The sequence below is a fragment of the Homarus americanus genome, unplaced genomic scaffold (assembly GCF_018991925.1).
Source record: "Homarus americanus isolate GMGI-L3 unplaced genomic scaffold, GMGI_Hamer_2.0 scaffold24097, whole genome shotgun sequence".
NCBI lineage: Eukaryota > Metazoa > Arthropoda > Malacostraca > Decapoda > Nephropidae > Homarus > Homarus americanus.
This window is the reverse complement of record NW_024732963.1, coordinates 120,834-145,000: the sequence shown is the minus strand read 5'-3', so window position 1 is coordinate 145,000 and position 24,167 is coordinate 120,834. Positions and strand designations below refer to the sequence as shown.

General features: G+C 42.2%; 1 protein-coding gene across 1 annotated transcript in view; it reads left to right on the top strand.

Annotated features, from left to right (window-relative positions):
- LOC121869224 (vitellogenin-2-like) overlaps nt 1–24,167 on the top strand; it is a 118,540-nt gene that overhangs the window by 15,414 nt on the left and 78,959 nt on the right. The window contains exon 2 of the mRNA XM_042370465.1: nt 7,293–7,879. Within this exon, the coding sequence (XP_042226399.1) occupies nt 7,293–7,879 (587 nt within the window). The remainder of the gene's footprint in view (nt 1–7,292; nt 7,880–24,167) is intronic.

Genomic DNA, 24,167 nt, shown 5'->3' with positions numbered 1-24,167 from the left:
GTAGTCAATTGCATAAACATGAGTGAGTGCATGAACCCTTTTAGCGACTAAAACATTGCCGGGGAGAGATGTTTTATCCTGATCAATGTTTAATACCTGTCAGTGTTCAACAGATGTAATGTTGACAGTATAAATCTCTCTCTCTCTCTCTTGCTTTTATATATGTTAATTTATATCTTTGGTTTATATGGAGTGCTAGACTATATCTACTTGTACACACGCACACACACACACTCTCTCTCTCTCTCTCATAGGGGCAAACATACAAAGGAATAAGTATCAAAGTACATGCATCCCTGTACGGGTCATAAATCCACATTACACACATTCTGTATTTAATGCGCCTTGATAGATAAAGGTAGGGACTAGGGTCGGCTAAAAGCTTACAGATGCCTCCCCACCAGAAGACGTCTCCTGTCTGCAGAAGAAAGTTAGCGGAAAGCAAAACTTTTTAACTGTGCAGAGTATAAGCTATGCCCGATTACACACTCAGGTTGAAGAGAGTTCCTTCCCTTCCTCCACACAAGATGTTGACGATAAGAAAGATTGTATTACGTAGGAGATCTTTGGAGAGCAGGTCTATCCTGACGGAGGACCTTACATGCTGAAACTAAAGGGAGAGAGAGAAGATGTAACGATCAAAATACATAAACACAAACATATAGCTATATTCCAACTCAAGAAGAAGAATTAAGCGTATTCTGACATTTTTCTCTTTATAGATAATCCTATTTTCTTTCGGATTATATCGAGTTGACGAAACACAAAATCGCATCAACACAGACAGGCGGGGAAACAACACTACTTTACCGAGCGTTCGTGGCGTTTATAGTCTATGATCGGTTGTTTGTCAGAAAATAACCCTTGACCTAATAACGTACCCAAATATATCTAGAGTAATTTTCTTGTCAGGTGAGGAAAAATGATGAGAGGAAGACCCGTAATAAAGGAGGCGAGGGCCTGGGGAGGTGGAGAACATGACTGACTATTGCGGATCATGTACAGGTCATCCATATCTGACGTAGTAGTGTTTGTATGGTTCTACAGTGAAAGCTCCATTTAACGGATTATATAGAGAGGAAAGTCCGTTATATCAAGGGTCTTATTAGATATGAAACCTTCATTTAACGAACTTTTATAGAGATGAAAGTCAACTATATCGAGGGTCCGTTAGATGTAAACTCCCCTCCATCTAACTGATTATATGGAGATAGATGGTCGTTATAGGGAAGTTTCACTGTGTAAACAATCTGGACATGACTGACACAGCTTTGAAAGTTATGAGAGAGAGAGAGAGAGAGAGAGAGAGAGAGAGAGAGAGAGAGAGAGAGCAGAGGAGTGTTTTACTTTACTTTCTCTCTCACCTTTCTATCTCTATGTATCTCTTCTTCTCTTTCTGTATTTCTCTTCCTTTCCTCAGGTTTCTCGTTCTCTTGATCCACCCGGGAGAAAGATAACAGACAATCAGACAGACAGAGTGAAATAGGACTTAGCTTTCTCAGTTTTAATTGTCAGTCCTGAGATAAAAGGAACCTCTCGAGTCCAGACGAGGTAGAGTTAACAGCAAACATTTGAGATAAGTGATTGGCCGTCTGCTGAGAATCTGAAATTACTCAGCCATCAGGTGAGATGAGAGACAGCATGAAGGAGAATCTATTAAGGAGATAGATGGAGTTTTTAGTCATATTATAGTACGCATTTTTGTTTGTCATTGTTGATTGTTTGAAAAAAAAAACCTTTCGTGTTTATTTTTATATTGAAATCACCGTGATTTTTTACCTTCGTGATTTATTGGTTATATTAAATCATACTGAGAAGGATATCCATAATTTTTCTGAATTCATGAATACTTTTGGGATATTAAGTATGCATATATACTGTATATAATTGGTCAATCTGGGGGGAATATTCTTATTTACTCTCTCTCTCTCTCTCTCTCTCTCTCTCTCTCTCTCTCTCTCTCTCTCTCTCTCTCTCTCTCTCTCTCTCTCTCTCTCTCTCTCTCTCTCTCTCTCTCTCTCTCTCTCTCTCTCTCTCTCTCGCTAAAACGAAAAGCAAATCATTAATAATATGGGAAAATTTCATTACTATATTCTCTTCAGAAAAAACCCTAAATACTAGTAACTTTAAGACAATATACTGGCATATTTCCCCTTTGAAATACTAAAATCCAGGATGACCCACTGACCTAATGAATACCACTAGCCAAACGGGACAGGTGAACTTCTGCCTATTGGTATTATAAAATCAGGTTAATGAACACCGCTTATGCGGATTCACGGCTCACAGAACATTGAACATTTTCAGGATGATGGTCTAAGCTGTCATCCTCAAGGGGGTTAAAACTATTACTGTCTAAAGATTATAGGGTCTTCCTTAAGTGATCTAACCATTATGCTAACAGTGTTGAACTATCATACTATTAAGATATACTTTTCCAAGGGTTAAACGATCTTCTTCAAAGGGTTAAACAATCTTCTTCAAAGGGTTAAACCATTATATTCAAATGGTTGAATCATTATCTTAAAAGGCTTCAATTATCTTCTTCAAAGGGTTAAACCATCGCCTTGAAACGGTTAGAACATCGTCCTCAAAAGGTTAAACCATCGTCTTCAAAGGATGAATGTTTCAATGGGATGCAAGATTCACGTGTCACTGTCTCTATAAAAAAACAAGAATCACATGTCATTATAACCATGTGACAAAAGAATCACGAGAGTCACTGCTTAAAATAATACACAAGAATCAAATATCAACGTATGAAACTTTATCTATAGGACACACAAACATCCACGTCTCACTTTCTCTTATGAACCATAGGAATTACTTCATCTTGGCAGCCTTACAAGAATCCACACTGGTAGAACTAAAGACGTAAATGTTCCTACTCATTTTAATTACGTCGTGCACCGTGAGGTCTTCTTCCCCGAGTCTTGAGTCTAGAGAGGGTACACTTTTATAGAGACGAACCAACGTAATGAAGATATAATTAAGTAGAGGGAGGAAAGCACAAGTTTAGTTACTTCGTTAATTTATGTTGCTGGAATTCTGTCTGTCTGTCTCATTTATTCTCTCTCTCTCTCTCTCTCTCTCTGTTATTATCAACTTGGTTTAAAGTCTCCCTCCATATATTTCTTTCTTTCTTCTTAATTTTTTCTCTTCTTTTCTTCTTTTTCGTCTTCTCTCTGTTTCACTATACAGTTCTCCTTTCCCCTTCCCTCTCTCTTACTCCATCACTCCTTCTCTATCATTTTTGTTTTCTTTAGCTATCTCACTTATTCTATCACTATTTCTTCCCTTTTATCATTCTTGTTCCTCTTATCTCATTCACCCATTCTCTCTTACACTGTGGGCTCTTCCTTCACCCTGGCTATAAATACAGTCTTGAGTCACACAGCGTCACTTTAGCAGTAGTAAGTCACCATCACTCTCCCTCCCTCCCTCCCTCTCCCCTGTGAGTCGCAACATAAATTCAGTGTGGTGAAAGGTACACACACACACACACACACCGCTCACAAGCTTACACGAGACAAATGCCTTAATTCTCCGCCATCCGTAAGCAAACTGGACTTCCTGGAGGCATCCCACCCTGAGGCCCAGTGATCCGCGAAAAGCCCTCCTCCTCCTCCTCAACGCCTCCTCCCCCTCCACGCCTCGTCTCCTCAGAAAAAAATAAAAAATCTCCCTTTGAGAAGCCGTTTGGTCCTACATACATGGGAGTCTCTCCGAGCACCAACTAAATCACCTCTTAAGTCTACGGTGGAAGGCTCCCAGGGTGCCACGAGTTCCTTATCTAAGATCTCCGTTGAGCCTCTGGCAGGTCTTTTTCTCTGGCCGGGTGGCGTAGGGGAGGGAAGTGGGGGGAGGGGGGGTGGGAGGGGAGGGGAGAGAGCTTTTGACTGGAGTGAACGCCCCGTGTCGTCCTGCAAAAGAGATGGCTGGGATGAGACGGCGGTGATCTTGGCTTTGCTACAATCAACGGAATGGTTTCACGTTCCAACAGCTCATCCTTCTGCCTAAACCTGAAACAACACCATAAGAACCAAGAGGAAGTTTTGGCTACCGGTGCACCGTCTTATCATCTGTAGAAAGTTGGTTTACGAGACTCTTCTTGTCACAGAAGTATTACCGACTAAAGATGATTCAGCCTCATCGTAGGTTGTTGATAGAGTGGTGATGGTGGATTGTGTGAAGAAGAGAAGGATTAACCCCAAACGATATCTTAAGGGTCGTGTTGTGAGAAGGAAGAGAGCACAGTCACAGAATGCAAAAGTAAGAGTGAATGAAGGATGATAATCTGTGTTTGGTCCATTCGTTATACCGGAAAAAGAGGGAAAAAAAGTTCTGTAATTAATATAAACATCTCTAACTAAGACTAATTATACATCAATAACAACATACCTTTTATTACATCTGAAAAAAACCCTTTCTTCTCCAATTAATTACTTAAATATTTCATAATTATAAGGTTATACAATTATAAGAACTGACCCTTATTACCTCTGTGTGACTATTCTTTCGTGTGTTTTTTCGGGGTGAATTAAATTCGTTTCTGTTAAAAAAGACATAAATTCCGCCGCGACATCTTTTCCCCGGCCTGGAGTACATCAATCACTCTCTGGTCACCTCCTTGAGAAGAGAAATCGTTCCCCCAGCAAGTCTGACTTGGCTAATAGGATTTTTCCCTTTAGCTTGTTATAAAACTTTTTAAGACTTTACGTCCATCGTTGCCTGTGTGTGTGTGTGTGTGTGTGTGTGTGTGTGTGTGTGTGTGTGTGTGTGTGTGTGTGTGTGTGTGTGATAATAATAATAATAATAATAATAATAATAATAATAATAATAATAATAATAATAATAATAATAATAATAATTTACGGTCTATTGAAAAAGTCGGCAGCCCGAAGGCTGAAAATATACATTAGACAAAAATGTCTTATTACATACAAAGACATGGGGTGGGTGGGTCGTTTAACAAAAGCTTTCATTACTAGAAGAAGAAGGATCAATGATTGAACATACAAATTATTATAGCTTACAGTTGATGGCCCGGACGTGGGCTGGTCATGGAGACACCAGGTGATGAGGTGTTCACCTGGTGTAGTAACTCGTCCTCGGGTGTTGATATGAGGGACCTCACGTGGTCATGGAGACATCTGGTGGTGTGGTGTTCACGTAGTGTAGTAACTCATCCTCGGGTGTTGATATGAAGGACCTCACGTGGTCATGGGGACATCGGGTGGTGTGGGGTGGGGTCTTAGAACCTCGCCCTGCTGGGTGGTGTTGTGTTACCCACTAGTCAGGTGCATAGCCGGCCGGCCCTCTGTTGTGTGTGTGTGTGTGTGTGTGTTCTGTTACATGTCTCTGAGTACGTATGTAATTATTTTTCCAACTCAATACTAGAGTAACCTAACTTAGCTCTACTAAAACAACCTTACCTCAAACTAATTTATCCTAACCTAAAACTTTAACCACTACGACGATTAACACTCCAGACATCGTGACCTTATCCATTTCGTTTAATATTTTTTTTTCTAAAAGCCTTATTAATGTCTTTAATCTAAAAGTCTCGACAGCTTTCGTACACTAGTGAATAAATTAACCTTTTGAATCTTAATAGATCAGTAGAGTGAACAGTGTACACATTAGCATTTCGTTAACCTTTGAAGTTGAGGGAGCATCTCTTTATGAGTGGATTGAGATGTTGACTTAGAATTGCAGATTGTAAGTAATGCAAACGAAATTCTCCCCCCCCCCCAAAAAAAAAACCAGAAAAAAACATTCTCGGGAACATGTGCATCTATCATCAAATTATGACCTATGTTAGAATTTCTTGTATATATGCTAATGAATACTGTCCTGTGCGCTATATTTTAGCACCTCCGATATGTTTTGCAACTTTATGTATATACTGTACTGTGTGTGTGTGTGTGTGTGTGTGTGTGTGTGTGTGTGTGTGTGTGTGTGTGTGAGAGTGTGTGAGAGAGAGAGAGACAAAACAGTGCACAGATGAGCGGTCAATAATTCATTTGTTCATATAAAGCCTAGGTTGTCCCCTTGTTCTGTTTATGTCAGTATAAAAATATTCTCCACGTGTTATTATAAAGTTAGTTTAGGTTACGTTTGTTTGGTTTAGATATTAGTTAATTTTATCTACAATTTAATTTTCAATCGGCAGCCCTGACATGCCATATCAACCCTGTACCAGCTGAAAACACGGACATGTAACTGAATATACAACTTTATGTCCAGTGTAAAAATAACGTTCATCAAATATAAAAGATATAACCCACCTTTGATACTTTCGAAGGGATTAAAATGATTCAGAACCTATAAAAAGGTTGGTTTACATCTCTATTGATCACTTCATCTATACTTACATCATGGCGGTCACTGAATATGCACCAGTAAATCCTATTCACTTTAGGATTAAGAATAACAATAGTTTTACATATTGTTCGAGCGGGAAAACCTTCTGTAATATACCTGGTAAATTTTTTGTCAAGTATTTTGTTATGTGATTGTTTTTGAACTCTTAACTATGACGTGTGCTGCATATACGTTTCTGATGTGTACAATGATATGCAACTTTCGCCTCAGTGTGTTCGAAAAAAGCGATTGTTTAATTTTAATATTTTGTAGTTTTGTTATTTATCTTTATTTACTCTTAGTATTATTGGTTAATATTTAGTAGTTGCCAAATCCTACTTGTATAGAGGAAAAGAGAAAAACTATAATTTATTCTATAGCGTTTCCGACTGAAATTTAAATTTTTCGAGTATTTTAACTGATAAAATTACCAACACTGTTAGTTGTTTAAAGTGGGCAGGACCTTGAAGCAGAGGGAAAATGTGGGGTAATATACCAAAAAAGCAGGAAACAAACTTTTGAAAAACCTTTCCTCACCCATACAAATCCTACAACTATAAAAAAGTTTACCTTATTCTCATTTTCGGTGTTTAGTATGTGATGGTGGTGTTTTCGGTCTTCAGATGAGGAGAGACCCATAAATTCAAAAGCGATTCTTAACCTTATTACAAATTAGGAAAGGTTAAGTGAGGTTTTAAATGTTTGTTTGGTGGTTTTTTTTTTTGTATTTTCGCTCCAGTTTCCCTTTACTTCAAAGTCCTTCCTACTTTGAAAAACTAATATTGTTGGTAATTTTATCAGTTAAAATACTCGAAAGATAAGACTTAATATATAAGTTGATGTTGGCAAATACTAAATATTTACCATATTATCTTAATGATTCTCTTATATAAGATGCTTATTGCTTTCTCTCGTTCTTCCCTCAGGCCCGGTACAAGCGGAGACCCTCCCACACCTGTTCCTCTCTGGCGGAGGCGGCACTTCCTCTTCCTCCTCCTCCTCTTACTTCTCCTATAAGCCTTCGTCATCCTCCTCCCGTTCCTCCTCCTCTTCCTCCTCTTCTCCCTACAGTCTTTCTTCTGATTCCTCCTATCCTTCCTCATCCTTCTCCTCCTCCAATAGGCCTTTGTCAGGTCCCTACTATTCCTCCTCTTCCTTCTCCTCACACAGACCTTCATTATCTTCTACCTCCTCTTCAACCTCCTCTTACAAACGTTCCTCCTCCTCTTCCTACATGACTTCATCTTCCTCCTACCCCTCCTACAAGGCTTCATCATCATCCTCCTACCCCGCCTTGCCTTCCTTGCCTCAGCCTGTGCCACTGGTGATGAACACGGCTCGCTTCGTGGTGGTCTCCGAGGGGCAGTATGACCACGCCCACCACACCCACGGGCGGGAGGAGGACCACGAGCACCGGGAGCCACACTTCGCTACAGGCAACACCTCCATGCAGGTCTTCTTGGGGAACACGGTCACCCTCGACTGCACCGTCCATGATATGCTCAACGAGTCGGTGAGTGTTATTTATCTGTTTGATGTTTCTAGCTCTCTAGATTCCTCGCAGGTAGATGAGTTAATGAGTCTGAGAAACAAGCATCTTTCCAGCCTAGAACGAAGACTATTGAGACCTGACGGGTTTTACTGAAGCGTGACCGTGTCTACATTTGGTCAGTTGATCCATGGAGCTTAACATTCTTATAATAATAATGATCATCGGAGAAAGTAAGGAATAATGCGAATCAATAATGTAACTGGCTACCCTTTCCAAGGCTTCACAGACCTGCCAACTGTTTACGAGCTACAACTTTTCCGCGTTGTACTAGTATTCATCAAAACGTGAAAAGATAGTTGCTTCTTTGTACACACACATAAAAATGCATACTCAAATATACACACACATAAAAATGCATACATAAATATACACACAGAAATAAACACACACACACACACACACACACACACACACACACACTACTATTACTAACTACTTTGCTGTCACTCGGAATCGAGTATGACGATCATCCAGCTATGATATAATGATATAAGTTATTATGGATGTCACCAAGGTTAGTGAGTTTTGTGGTGACGAAAGAGCCCGATACGGGACCCGCAGCGTCGTTCACATTCGTTGCACATGTTGGAGGGCGGTGACAGTGTCTTTCCGGCGTTGGCGCTTGTCTGCCTCGGTTTGCGGTCGGGCTAACTGGAAAGCATTGACACCTTCTCGTGTGGTGCTCCTCCAAGCGTTACGATATGGAGTAATCTACTTCCGGGTGAGGGGGTCGATTTGGCAATTTTTTCAGGTTTGTATGAAGACTGTCCTTATACCCTTTCAATTGCCCGCCGGCATGCTATTCGTTAGGTGACTGTAAAGTAACTGCTTTGGCCGTCTACTGTCGTCTATGCGGGTAACATGGCCAGTCCAACGTAGTTGTTCATGAAAAATGGTAGCCTCGATGCTCCTACAGTTGGTGTCAGCAACACTACTGGCATTTCTTCTCTTGTCTTCCCAGCGAACTCGGAGGATGGAACGTAGACTTCGTTGGTGAAAGTTTTCAAATGCCTTGAGGTGCCTCCTATATGTGACCCATGTCTCACGTGCAGCTTTGTAGATAATTTCAGCTCCCTACAGCTGAAGACACGATTTCGGAGACTGCCAAAGGCTTGAGATGTACATCTGATCCAATGCTGAATCTCTTCATCGATATCTATGGTGGTGGACAGGTGGGAGCCGAGATACAGAAAGCGGGCAACATTAGAGATGGTAGTACTGTTAAGCTGGATGGATGGTGGAAGTGTGTCCGAACCAGGGGCAGGATGAAAGAGAATCTGAGTCTTACGTACATTCACCTCAAGGCCGAAGTGTGCATACGCGTCTGCGTAGGTGTTCAGGATCTTCTGTAGGACGTGTTCAGTGTGAGCAACAAGGGTGAGGTCGTCTGCATACTGAAGTTCAGTAATGGAAGCTGCCGACACCTTTGTTCTTGCCTGGAGTCGTTACATGTTGAAGAGACCACCCGGTACTCGATGTTCACCCCGCTGGCTAAATTGGCACTGGCACGAGTAAGGAAAGCAGCCAAGAAGATGGAAAAGAGAGTTGGTGCCACTACACACCCTTGTTTAACCCCCGTTTGGAAAGGGAAGAACTCTGACTGGGTGCCGTTGTGCAGGACACTGCCGTTCATGCCATCGTGGAGTTGCCTCACAATGGCGATGAATTTTGGTGAGCAGCCAAAAGAGCTGAGGGTCCACCAGAGGGCTTCCCTATTGACCGAGTCAAAGGCCTTGGTTAGGTCGATGAAAGCCATGTACAGGTCACGGCGCTGTTCTCTGCACTTTTCCTGTATCTGACAGGCAGTAAAGATCATGTCAGTGGTGCCACGTGATGGTCTAAAACCACATTGAGATTCTGGGAGGAAGTTTTCCGCCTCAAGAAGAAGTCTGTTTAGGAGGACTCGGGAGATAAACTTGCCAGCTACGGAGAGCAGCGAGATTCCACGGTAGTTGCCACAGTCTGACCGGTTTCCCTTGTTCTTATAAATATTAACAATGGAGGCGTCTTTAAGAGCTTGGGGATTTCCTCCTTTTCTCATATATTCTCCGGGAGAGAGTGGAGACGGCTGGTAAGCAGAGGTCCTCCAGCTTTATACACCTCGGCTGGGATTCCCTCTGGTCCTGAGGCTTTGTTATTTTTCATCTGTTTGATGGCAAAAGCTACCTCATCCAGGGATTGAGGTTAGCGGAGATGGGTCATCTCTGGATGCTGAGGGACCTGCTGAGTAGTCAGGACATCCACATCGGTGTTTCGGTTAAGCAATGAATGGTAGTGCTCTTTCCAGAGCTGAAGGAGGCCTTCATCGTCTTTAATTATGTGGTTACCGTTAGATGAGTGGAGGGGGGCTGCACCACGAGTGACTGGCCCATAAAATGTTTTAGTGGAAATGAAAAATTTGTGCATCTTGTGCTGATCTGCAAGTTTTTGTGCTTCACATGTTTTATTATTTTTAAGCCAGTCGTTCTTTAGATTGCGAAGCTCCCGCTGGGCTGCCGCTTTCTTCTTGCGGTAGGTATAAGCTTTGGTCCGAGACTGAGGGTTGTCCTGCCAGTCAGTAAAAGCAGCACGTTTATCATCGATGAGTACTTTGATTGCTGGGTCATTTTCATCAAACCAGTCCTGGTGTATTATTTTGATCTGGCCGAGGGTCTCTGCAGGTTTTTGTCATAACAGTATTAAGAGTATCCCATTCAGCACTGGGATTCACGTTGTTTGCTGTTGGGTTGTTTATAAGCCCATGTTGGAGCTGCTCTCTGAAAGCATGTATTACCGCTGGATCCTCCGGACGCTTAGTATTAAAATCTCCTCTGGAGGCTTGCTGCCTTTGCTGTTTTGGGGCGACGTGAAGTGACAGTTTGGCTCTGACAAAACGATGATCAGTGTCACTGTGGTCTGAGCCACGCATGCCACGGGTGATGGGGACATCTCGGCGATCTCTTTCTCTGACAATGATGTAGTCAATGAGATGCCAGTGTTTGGATCGAGGGTGTTGCCACGAACCCTTGAACTAGTCGACCTGCCTAAACAAGGTATTGGTGATAGTGAGATTGTGTGCAGCACACTTGCTGAGGAGGAATAGGTAGTTGGAATTACACTTGCCTAGTCCATTTCTCCCTATGGCTCCCTGCCAAATGTTAGCATCTCTGCCAACTCTGGCATTGAAGTCGTCAAGGAGCACAACGTTGTCTTCTCTGAGGATAGAGGTTTGCATTCTATCGAGGTCGGCATAAAAGACCTCATTGGAGTCATCCTCTGCATCCAGTGTTAGGCCGTATGCACTGATGAAGAAGGCATGACGTTCGTGATTCAGTGGGACTCGAAGCGTCATGAGGCGCTCGTTGATCTCAATAGGCATTTCAGTTAGCCTGTGTAGGATGCGTTGCCGGATGGCAAAGTCAACACCATAAATGCGGTTTCTCTCCGCAGCAGGTTTACTCTTCTAGAAGAAGGCGTAGCCAGACCCCCGTTCTGTGAATTGACCCTCATCTGGGAGCCAGGACTCACTGATGGCTGCTATGTCGATGTTATACCTAGCCAGCTCTTTTGCCACAAGGGAAGTTCTTCTTTCAGGATGCGCCTTTGTGCCAGTATCCATAAGGGTCCTGACATTCCATGTAGCGACCATAAGAGGATGTATGGTTTGTTTTTGTTTGGATCTGTGATTTTGGTTGTTTTCGACCGCATAAGGATGACCTTATTGGGTGTGGTTGCCTAGTCAGATTTGGTTTTTAGGCAGGCTATGTTTAGGGCACCTTTTCTAGCCCCCTCCCTCCCCATGTAGGGTGAGCACAGTGGCTCCCCGATAGGACTGTTCAGTCGCACAGACAGGACCGGATTGCATCTCTGCTTAGATCCCAGTGCATAAACAACCATCTTATCTGTGCCGCCCATGTGCAGAGTTGTGACTAGAGACTCTTGGCAGTCATCTCTACCTGTCCACGTCGCCACTCGTCCGTCGCCATAGGACTTTTGGGGGTATAGGGGTTTTGATGATGATGAGAGGTTTTTCGAACTGGATGATGGCTGCGTGTGAGTTGATTTATATGGCGAGGCAGGAGAGCAGGCTACAATCACACATCTTGGCTCTCCCTTTTCCTGATCCAGTGGTGCAAGTATTGCAACGACTGGGGAGAGGGAGAGTCGCAATGGATTGGCGATAGCCCAGTTTGTTGGGTTTCGCCTTAGTAGCCTGTCCATCAGGCATTGCCTTCGTCCGCCGGTGTAGTCGTTAGGTTTCCATGGTGGTCACCTCTTCCGCCTACACCGCCGTTGGGATCTTGTTGGAGCTCTGTAAGCTTGTCTCCCTGATGCGGGGTTCCACCGCAGATTTTTAGTTCGGGGTTTACTTCCGTAGCCTTATACCTGCCAAGGTTAATCTGCAAGGCAGCAGGGCGGTGGTTGGTAGGCGCCAGGACGTGTCCACATGCCAGTGGGCCTATGCGCCGTCCCTCTGGGGCCCACTGCTATTCCGAGATCCTCTGCTGATGTTGCCTGGTCTCACGAGGCACCCAGTTACCGTGTGTTGCCACGAGGAGGAACAGCAGGAGTCTTGATGGTGAGGAGGCTGTGTACTGGCAGGAGAAGACTTATGCAAGTTTTTTCCCTGTTCGCCGCGAGGGCTAGCCAGCGGCGGCAGCTGAAAGCGAGATGGAGTAAGCAGTGCTTGCACCTTAACACCAACATAATGCTGCCACTCTAGACGCATTTCACCATCCTGTGTTTGGTTGCACAAACACGCACCACACACACACACACACACACACACACACACACACACACACACACACACACACACACACACACACACACACACACACACACACACACACACACATATATATATATATATATATATATATATATATATATATATATATATATATATATATATATATATATATATATATATATATATATATATCAAGAAGCTCTCAACTCACTGACCCTCTCGGCTCTCTCTGATCATCACCACGACCTCATATGCAAATTTGGTGAGAAGCTTCTGCACCATCCTCGACACCGGCTCCTACTTCCACCCTGAGATCCCTGGTCTGGGAATTGCTGTTCGACACCACAACCGCATCCAGCCCATACGAGCGCTTACTGATCACTATAAGAACAGCCCAGTCCCAACCATTGTAAAAATTATCAACAACTCGTAATCAACCAGTGTATTCCCTCTCAGTCAATCTTACCTTTCTGCACTATCACTATGTTAAGATGCCCGGTAGTATAACCTTCTTCCAACCTAGTTATTTTTAATTATATTTGTATCACTTATGTTACTTGTATATTAATTGTAAATCAAGAGACCCAATCCCCAACTATGTAACTGTATATTTTCAACCTTCCAGCTACCATGCTCTTTCAATAAACCGTTTATTATTATTATTATTATTATTATTATTATTATTATTATTATTATTATTATTATTATTATTATTATTACACACACACACACACACACACACACACACACACACACACACACATCTATTTCCATTAATAATTCAAGAACAATGATCATATAACCTACTTTTGTATTTTATTTGCATCAACCAATCAGACTAAACTATGCAAAAAAAGTGGAAATTGAATAATACCTTAACCTAACTACGTAACTGAATATACAATAGACAACTGAGAGTAAAAATATAATCATGATAACATTAAACTCAGAATATGTCAGGAATAATGGATGGAAAGTTTTAATCTTGAGAAGGAATAAAGGCGTAGTGAGACACGATATAAGAACGTAGGAAGCTTTTATCATTGTGAGAAAGTTTAAGATGAAAGAAGGAAATTCCATAATGGAGTATAAGAGGGAAAGGCATTGCTGGGTACACAAACCCGTTGAGAGTGAGTTGAGAAAACGATCGGAGCGAGTTAAGAAAAACGATCGGAGCGAGTTAAGAAAACGTTCAGAATGAGTTAAAAAACGTTCGAAGTGAGTTAAAAACGTTCAGAGTGAGTTAAGGAAAACGTTATGAGTGATGCAAGAAAACGTTCAGAGCGAGTTAAAAAACGTCCAGAGTGAACCAAGGAAAACGTTCAGTGAGCAAATAAAAGTTCAGAGTGAGTCAAGAAAAACGTTCAGAACGAGTTAAAAAAATGCCCAGAACAAGTCAAGAAAAATGTTCGGGAATAGTCAACAAAAAACAGCAGAGAAGATGTTGGAAAGTTTCGCGCTTTTGAGTTTCTTGAAGTTCCATTACTGTGGGTACTTTTACCTTGTTCTTGTAGCCTTGAGCCTCACCCACTTAGCAGAAGATGCCAGTCCACCTCAGAATAGAGTAACGAGAACCTTTCCTGCGTTAACTGTGAACCTGCAACATTACCTACGATGATCACCAACACGTCTCAGTCAGAACACTTAACACGGATCTACAGTTGAATTTACACAGAAAAACCTATGGACGATAAAAACTCCTATGTCTTGTATAGATGTTTTGACAGTAGGGAACTTGGATGGAAAAAACTGTGGTGCATGATAAGAATGAAAGTGTGAAAGTCTTCGTTAAAAAAATAACAATGTGGAGGGAGGTAATGAAAACAGCACTTGGAAGATTAGGTGAAGAGAAGGGGCGGTGATAACTGGGTGATGTGGGAGGTCGACTTGGCACAACGCTGGAGAGAAAGTCGGGATCTGGGAGAGAAAAATATGATAAATCTGAGAAAACGGCCATAAATGGAACGATTCTAGATGGGTATGACGTGACACGAAAATCTCAAAGAGGAGAGATGGTGAGCTGATTAAAAATACATTTTAGTAAAGAGATATTATTCGCTATTTACCGATAAGAAAGAGATTTACTTTTAGGAATTATGATATTTTAATAGCTTTTTCTTTTTTAGTCTTTGTTGGAATTTAAACGTCTATGAGTCAATAACTGAAGGTATTTGCTAAGTTAAAACTAAATAAATACAAGATGTCAAGGTATTGAGAACAACTGCATTTGGACAGTAAAAGCCACGAAGAATAGCATGTAACAGGCAGAACGTCCCTACATATACAATACTTACATACGAATCATGACTTATTGTTTTATCTCCGTGTACAGTGTGTGAGGTCCGTAGTCATAGGTTATTGTATCCTGTGTCCATTACAAGTACCGTACTTTTGGAGTGTGTACATTGCAAGGGGCTGCATTCATGGGTGTGCATAAGTGTGTATGTTGCAAGAACCGTACTCTTAGGATTTGTATATCCGTGTACAATGCAAAGCTTGTGATTTTGAGATGCGTACTTGAATACCGTAAAGGACGAACTTTATACCAGTCACCCTGAGTAAACAAGAGAGTTTGACAGACGTCTCTGGTACCAAAGTTGCTACACTCGTATCTGCCAAAGTTGGGATTCAAGCAGTATAGACGAGACAGTGTTGTGGTTCAGTACCCCCTCGTAAGATATAGAGAACGAAACTTCTCCAGTGTGTAAAATAAAGATGAGTTAAAATTAGTGTTTGAAATTGAAGATGAAAGATGAAGTCTTCTGTTGGCGTAGATATAGGAGAGCACGAGAGGAAGGAGAGAGTAACGAGCCAAGTTTTTCTGGAGAGTGTGTGAGTGTGTGTGAGTGCGTGAGTGTGGCGGTAATATAGAGGAGGATGGCTGGGGTGCAGTAGTGCTAGAGAGGAAATACACTGTAAACTTTTAAATTGGATTTTCTGGGAGAAGGGTGTGAAATGAGGAGAGCAAAGAGGATGAGCCACACGCCCATCCGATACCGGGGGAATGTGAGACGTATATGTGGCGAGGGGGACGGCGAGTTAAAGCTGGTCATCCGTAAGTGTGTAAACATTGAGAAAAAAATATTACCTGCAGTTTGTAATTTTTTCTTGTTAAGGACGAGAAATAAAGTGGAAAACGGGAAGGTAGAAAGATATCATAACTGTAACTTGTCATTGAATGGAAAAAATATATCCAAATGAGAAGGAAAAAAAATCTTGTGGAAAAGTCAAATTTGTTGTTACAGTTTCGTTAGTTCTTAGATTATTGAAGTGATGGTTCAAGAAGACATCCTGTCCCTGAGTGTTTGTCCTGGCTGAGGGTTGGTTACACTGAAGTAAACACAGTCTAGACAGGTAATGGTCCAGCAGATTTTCCTTTCACCTGACCTTCATTGTTAACAGTAAGAGCCGCTCACTAAAAGCCCGTCCCTTTGTCTCCTTAAGTCGTAAATAACGAGGAAAGTAATACTGTTCCTTGTGTGTGTGTGTGTGTGTGTGTGTGTGTGTGTGTGTGTGTGTAAATTTTTAGTTCGTCTTTATATTTACGCTTCGTCACAAAAGGCAAAAATTCGTGATTAGTTTCGTGAGATATGATTTTTTTTTTACATTTATTTGAATATATCCAAGACAGCAAAAATAAATCGTGGAAATATTTTTTGCTCTGTTTGCATTTTCTAATATTTTCCCTTTATAGTAATGTATGTATGTATGTATGTATGTGTGTATGTATGTATGTATGTATGTATGTATGTATGTAAATAATAATAATAATAATAATAATAATAATAATTAGCGGTTTATTGAAAAAGTTCAGCAGCCCGAAAGCTAAAAATATACTTTGGACAAAAATGACTTATTACATACAAAGACATGGGGTGGACGGGTCGTTTAACAAAAGCTTTCATTACTGAAAGGAGAAGGAACAATGATTGAACATACAAAGTATTATAGTTTACAGTTGATGGCCCGGGCCTGGGCTGGTCATGGAGACACCAGGTGGTGTGGTGTTCACGTGGTGTAGTAACTCGTCCTTGGGTGTTGAAATGAAGAACCTCACGTGGTCATGGAGACACTGGGTGGTGTGGTGTTCACGTGGTGCAGTAACTCGTCCTCGGGTGTTGATATGAAGGACCTCACGTAGTCATGGAGACACTGGGTGGTGTGGTGTTCACTTGGTGCAGTAACTCGTCCTCGGGTGTTGATATGAAGAACCTCACGTGGTCATGGAGACACTGGGTGGTGTGGTGTTCACGTGGTGCAGTAACTCGTCCTCGGGTGTTGATATGAAAGACCTCACGTGGTCATGGGGACACCGGGTGGTGTGAGGTGTTCACGTGGTGTAGTAACTCGCCTCGGTGTTGATATGAAGAACCTCACGTGGTCAGCGGGAGATACGGGTGGTGTGGTGTTCACGTGGTGCAGTAACTCGTCTCGGGTGTTGATATGAAAGACCACGTGGTCATCATGGGGACACTGGGTGGTGCGGCGTGGTGTCACGCGCCCCGCCCCTGCTGCGGTGTTGTAGCGCTCGCAGGTCAGGTACAGCCGGCTGGCCCTCTGTTGTTCTAGGTGGACTGATTAGCACCTCCCTGCCTGCAGTTATTTGCTATCGCCCCTGTGGTGCTTATCCCACTGGTGGGTCACGGCTCTCATTGGTATTGTCTAGTGCTGAATTCACTGGCTTAAACACTGTTCATCACTGTTCACCATCATTCCACTTCTTTCCGATAATGAAATTGTCACTTTTGATTATGCGATGATTATGTTGATATCCGGTGGTGAGGATGGGTCGGGGAGAGGACTGGGGAATGGGCAGACATTGGCCAAGGGGGCCTGCTGCTCAGCAGGAGCAGCGCCTGAATAGGTCTCGACCATACGGTGGTCAAGGATGTATGTATGTATGTATGTATGTATGTATGTATGTATGTATGTATGTACAGCCAAAAACAATACTATCCCAGGCAGGATAACAGATAATCAACACACACGCTAATAACACGTGCCTGAAGAACAAAAACAACATTCCCCACCTTTTCTTAAATACCACCTTACCACTCGCCCTCTGTCGCATCTCTCCCGTTTAATGTTGTTCAAGTTGCTTTTGGATTGAGTTTAACCAGATCAGATTAGCCGGTGGAGCGTTGTGGCTAAAGTGGTTAAGAATGGGTGGAGGGGAGGTGGGTGGGCGGGTCGTGGTGTGTCTGCTGCAGGGCCGTGGTGGTGTCGTTGCTGCTTGCTTCCTGATGTACCCGGAGAAATATTGTATCAGTGTGTCAAGGATAACAAAGAGGCGGGTGATTGCTGGAGATGGAGTGGGGGGAGGAAGAGGGATGGAAGGGGGGTGAGGGATGGAGGGAGGGAAGAGAAGAATGAGTGGTTGGAAGGAGGGAAAAGTATAGAGGGGAAGGATGGGTGGTTGGAAGGTGAAAACAAATGGGGGAGGGAACGGTAAAGGATGGAGATAAGAATGGATAAAAGGAAGAAAGTGGGAAGGAAGGAGGGAAAAGGGAAGCAGAGGAGAGAAGGGAGGAAAGGAAGGAAGGAAGGAAAGAGGAAGGGGGGGAGGAAAGAAAGGCTGGAGGGAAGGAGTGAGTAAAAGTATATGCATGAAGACAGACAGACATAAAATAAACAAAGGTTCAAATATAAAACAAAACTAAAAACTAAACATTAAACTAGAATAAACATCGGAAATAAACACCCCAAAAAAACATCAATATCATACTTAAAAACACTTGCTGATTTTCAATACATATATTATCCTTTAACCTCTGCATAATCACATTTAAATAATATCTACCTTTTAATATACAAACATTTACGAAATCTGGGTTACTTTTTTTCCAACGTCTCTTGTATTGAAAGAAGCAGTGATCGCCTTAAGGTACACAACTACGAGAGGCTGTTAAGACACTAATGAAGACCACTTGATGTGCTTAAGTGGTCGATATACACGCAGGTAAAAGTGGTCAAGTGGTGAGATGAGGGTGCGGTGATCCCAAGCTACCCAAATATTGCTAGTAGCTGTTCTCATTACGTTCTTGTGTCTGGAAGAATATATGACTTGGAGGATTTTGTATAATAGCGTTTTTGGGGGGATTGTTTCTAAGGTGGCTTGAGGATTTTGTTCATGTATCTCTGTGATTTTGTTTCCAAGGTGGCTTGAGGATTTTCTTCAGAGCATGTCTTGAAATTTGTTTCTCCAGGAGTTCTTACCTGTTTTTATTCCAGGATTTTAGATGATTTCTTTTCCTCCTATTGAGATAAATTTTTCAAGGGTTATTTAAGGATTTCATTAACAGAAGTATTTGAGGATTTTGCTCCATCTCTCTCCCTCTACCCTTTTCATTCCTCTCTGCACCATCTTTCCCTCCTCACCCCCCTCTCTTTCTCTCCCTTCTTTATTCCTCTTAGTATAATCTCTCCCTCTTCGCTCCTCGTTCATTCTCTCTCTCCCTCTACCCCTCTCTCAGTCCTCGAAGCACTATCTCTCTAACCTTCCCTCCTAGTCCTCTCTCTCTCCTCCCGCCTACTGTAACTCTTGCGTCCTCCGTCAACACCAACAAAATAGAAGGAAAGTGATTAGATTTGGGTGTTGCGGCGTACCCAGGGTTTGGTCCTCTGAGCTCCACCGCCCCGGCGTTATTGGGTGATCGTTCTCCTGCTTCAGGTAACCCAGCAGGGAGGCGAGAAAAACTGTAGAGACTATACTGACTGCTTGCCCACTGTGTCTTGTGATTGGACGTTGTAGATGTAAGGTCAGGTGTGTGTGTGTGTGTGTGTGTGTGTGTGAGGTTGTTTCAGTGTGGATGTGTGGGTGTGGAGTCAAGTAAAGGTGTAGGTGTTGTGGATGTAGGTCAGGTGTTTGTGGATTTTGTGAAAGTGGATCGGGTATGTGTGTGGATGTAGTGGATGTAGGTCAGGTGAGAGTGGATATTGTGGATTTTTAAAGGTGTGTGTGTGGATATTGTGGATATGGTTCAGGGTAAGTGTGTATGGATGTTGTGGTTGTGTGTGGTGTGATTTGATGATTTGGATTTGTTCATGTGTGTGTGTGTGTGTAGGTCAGGTGTTTTATATATATTTGTGTGTGTGTGTGTGTGTGTGTGGATGTAGGTCAGGTGTTTTATATATATAATATATATATATATGTGTGTGTGTGTGTGTGTGTGTGTGTGTTAAGAATACTGAAAGGAAAATGTCCCCCCACATCAAAGAGTCGCCCCCTGAACTAACTTTCCTAAACTACTCATCAACTTCCTCTTACTGATCATAAACTGACCCAGACGACCCAGACAGACAGACAGACAGACAGACAGACAGAGACATAGAGTTAACCCAAGCAGACTTCACGTATAGCTGACCCTTCAGGCACTGTGTGTGTGTTGAGTGTTACATTCAGTTGTAAATTCTTGACCTGTACTTTAATCAACCGTTGCCAGGTGTGGGTAGAGAGAGGTAAAGGTTCTCTCGGTTCGGTAAAGGGCAGAAAAATAAGAAAGAAAAATACTGAGACGTGATCATTTCGGCTCAAACTATTGGTGAAACTTTTGATGACAATGATTATGAGATGAAATATTAAAAACAAAAAAAACCCAGTAGTGTTGTAATACATAAAATAGATAAATACACTAATGATTTACCCTTCTGTCTGTCTGTCTGCCTGTCTGTCTGTCTGTCTGTCTGTCTGTCTGTCTGTCTGTCTGTTTGTCTGTCAAGAGAGGAAGGTCGAGGAGAGCAGGAGAATGAGGGAAGATAAGGGGAAGACATGGTATAGGATGAGAAGGAGAGAGGCGAGAGAGTGAGAGGAAAAGGAGGAAGAAGTGGTATAGAGATTAAAGGCCATTTCAACATCAACTTCACGTTCAAATGAATTTCAAACATGACAAACATTCTCTCTCTCTCTCTCTCTCTCTCTCTCTCTCTCTTCTCTCTCTCTCTCTCTCTCTCTCTCTCCTCCTTCTCATCTATCAGCCATGTCTTCCCTCTTCCTCCTCTCCCTCTCTCCTTATCTTCCCTTATTCTCCTGCCCTCTTCAACTTCCTCGCTTGACAGACAGACAGACAGACAGGCAGACAGACAGACAGACAGACAGACAGAAAGATGATAAATCAAGTGCAATTATCCATTTAATGTTACAACTCTACATTTTATATCTCATCTCATAATCCTTGTCATTAAAAGTTTCACCAATAGTTTGAGCCAAAATGATCACGTCTCAGTTTTTTTTCTTTCTTTCTTTTCTGCCCTTTACCGAACCGAGAGAATAATATATTTAGTGTATTATGCATTACACCTTTGGCCTAACTTACCTGACACCTTTTTTAAATTGCTTTGGGAAGAACTTTTGACACTGAGTGGTGACCTTGACATTTTACTTCCTCCCGTTACTTGATTTATTATCTCGTGTGTGTGTGTGTGTGTGTGTGTGTGTGTGTGTGTGTGCGTGTGTGTGCGTGTGTGTGTGTGTGTGTGTGTGTGTTCGTTTTTTTTGTCATTTTGTATTTGATTGGTCTTCCTTTTTTCCTGTTTTTTTTGCTTTTTGTTATTGTTTTTGTTCATAGATTTTCTTGTTGTTGTTCTTTTTTATTGCTGTTGTTTTTATTATTGTTATTGTTCATGGTCGTATTCTTATTTGGTTTCATTATTGTTATTTTTTTGTTTTATTATTGCTATTATTCTTCTTGTTGGTCGTATTCTTATTGTTCTTGTCATTGTTCCTGTTCTTGATCTTTATTTTTCTTGTTCTTCTGGTTCCTGTTCTTTCTCTTCTTGTTCTTCTTCTCTTTTTCTTGTTCTTATTGTTCTTGTTCTTATTTATTTATCATTTTCTTCTATTTGTTTCTCCTCCTCTTCATCTTCTCGATGGCCAACTGAGTACCTGCGTTTTTAAGATGTTTTTTTTCACACACACACACACACACACACACACACACACACACCTTTCTCCTACAGTGAGGGGACTAACATCTTCCCTAGAAATTTCTGTATAACACCAACTAATGAGGTTAGGATCCGTTGCAATACACCAAGTCTATAATTACAAACGAGTGCTGGGGTAACATTGACCTAATTTTCAAACAATCCTTTTGGTAACATTTTGTGTAAAGGTTATTAAATATATTATTAAACCCCTCTGTATGATGATTTAATCCCCTGTATATGATGATTTAATCCCTTGTGTATGATGATTTAATCCCTTGAGTGTGATGATTTAATCCCTTGAGTATGATGATATCAGTCCTTGAGTATGATAATTTAATCCCTTGAGTGTGATGATTTAATCCCTTGAGTATGATGATTTAATCCCTTGTGTATGATGATTTAATCCCTTGAGTATGATGATATCAGTCCTTGAGTATGATAATTTAATCCCTTGAGTATGATGATATCAGTCCTTGAGTATGATAATTTAATCCCTTGAGTATGATGATATCAGTCCTTGTGTATGATGATTTAATCCCTTGAGTATGATAATTTAACCTCTTAAGAACCTTAATGAGTAAGGAATCTACACCCCTTGAGTACGACGTCTAAACCTTTTATAGATGATAACCTGTTCTCTTGAGTACGATAACATTGATCTTAGGGGTTTGAGTCTTCGAATTCAAGAGGTTAATGAATCATACTTTTTCTTAATATTACAAATTTTAACATAGAGGTAAATATCAAGTAAACCTTTCTAACTCAGTTGAATATTTAGTGGTTCCATTTATGTTTCACTTATTAAATTTTTAGTACGTTATAAAAGCTTCAATTTCTCTTACGATGATTCAAAGTTTCATTTATGATTAACAATTATTGTAATATTAAGTTTTATTTATTCTTAACATTTTCAAAAACTAAAGTCTGATTTTTACGTCTAATTCCTTGTGCTTGTGTGACATTACGTTTGCGTGATACGTTTCAATGGTTAGCGTTCACGTAAGCGAGAGTACAAATTTTTAACCTTCAATTCTTAAATCTGCATCAATTCCAAGTCTGAGTTTCAGTTTTACTCCTTCACAGTAGAATAAATCACAGAGTAAGTATAAAGCTTCACTCACAATAACTTTACTCTCGGCCACAGCCAGAGTGAAAGGGAGAGCCAAAATCGTGACGGTGTGCCGGTGTGAGGTAGTGTGTGGGAAGTGAGAGAGTGCCACTGCATTATGGCATCCGGCCTAAGAGTAAAACGCTTCTGGTGTATGAAAGTTGGTGTGGCACGATAGCTATGGCACTGAGGGGGGGGGGTGAGATTGGGGGTGACAATGATAGGTGTGGTACTGGGGTAGGAGAATGGGGTTGGGGTAACAATTATAGCTATGACACTGGGGGGGGGGATAGGAAAAGTAACATAGCTGGGGGCGGGGGAGAGTTGGCGTGAGACTAACAACTGTTTCATGTAAAATTAAGGAAAGCACAACCTGACACAACACAATTCACATCACACCGGACATGTCCAGAGAGAGAGAGACGAGACTAAAGCATTCCAACCTAAGCTCCCAGGTAACTATTAGCCCAGAGAATACTCATTAACCTGTACCTGTATATTTACCATTGAATTAAAAAAAAAAAAAGGTAAATTCACTTGCCATTTCAATCTTCCAATAAGAGAATCATTTCGACTATTTGTGATTTTGTGAGTTAATTCCTGAAAATACGTCAATGACAATAAAGAGAGAAATGATACACAGAGTGGGAGAGAGAGGAACCGCTTCCCTGGCTTGATTCTGGTCCGCTTAGGGGAGGAGAGTAGGTGATGGTGGGGAGAGGGAGTGATGTTGGGGAGGAGGAGGAAGTGTCGGTGGGGAGGAGGAGAAGATGTGGTGGGGAGGCGGTGGTGGGTAGGGAAGAAGCGACGGTGGGGTGGGGAGGAGAGGCGATGGTAGGGAGGGAAAGCGATGGTCGGGAGGAGGCGATGATATGGACGGGAGGAGGCGATGGTAGGGAGAGCAGGAGGCAACGGTGGGGAGGCGATGGTGGGGTGGGGAGGAGGAGATGGAGGGGTGGGAAGGGGAGACGATGGTAGGGAAGGGGAGGTGACTGTGGGGTGGGGAGGAGATGTTGGGTAGGGGAGGAGGAAGCGACGGTGGGGTGGGGAGGAAGCGTCGATGGGGAGGGGATGGGAGGAGAGGTGGAAGGGTTGGTTGGGAAGGGAAGAGGTGACGGTAGGGAGGGGAGGAGGCGACGGTGGGGAGGAGAAGGGAGGAGAGGAGGCGACATTGGGGAGGGGAGAGTTGGAGGCGGAGTCATTTATATGGCTCCCTCTTTAAAAACAATATCTAGTGTTTTTGTAGAGGAGAAATAGGTGCAGTGTAGAGATGATGAGAGGTGGATGCTGTGTAGAGATGATGAGAGGTGGATGCTGTGTAGAGATGGTGAGAGGTGGATGCTGTGTAGAGATGGTGAGAGGTGGATGCTGTGTAGAGATGATGAGAGGTGGATGCTGTGTAGAGATGATGAGAGGTGGATGCTGTGTAGAGATAAAGAAAACTGATTCCCGTGTAAAGATGAAAATAATTGGATGCTGTGTAG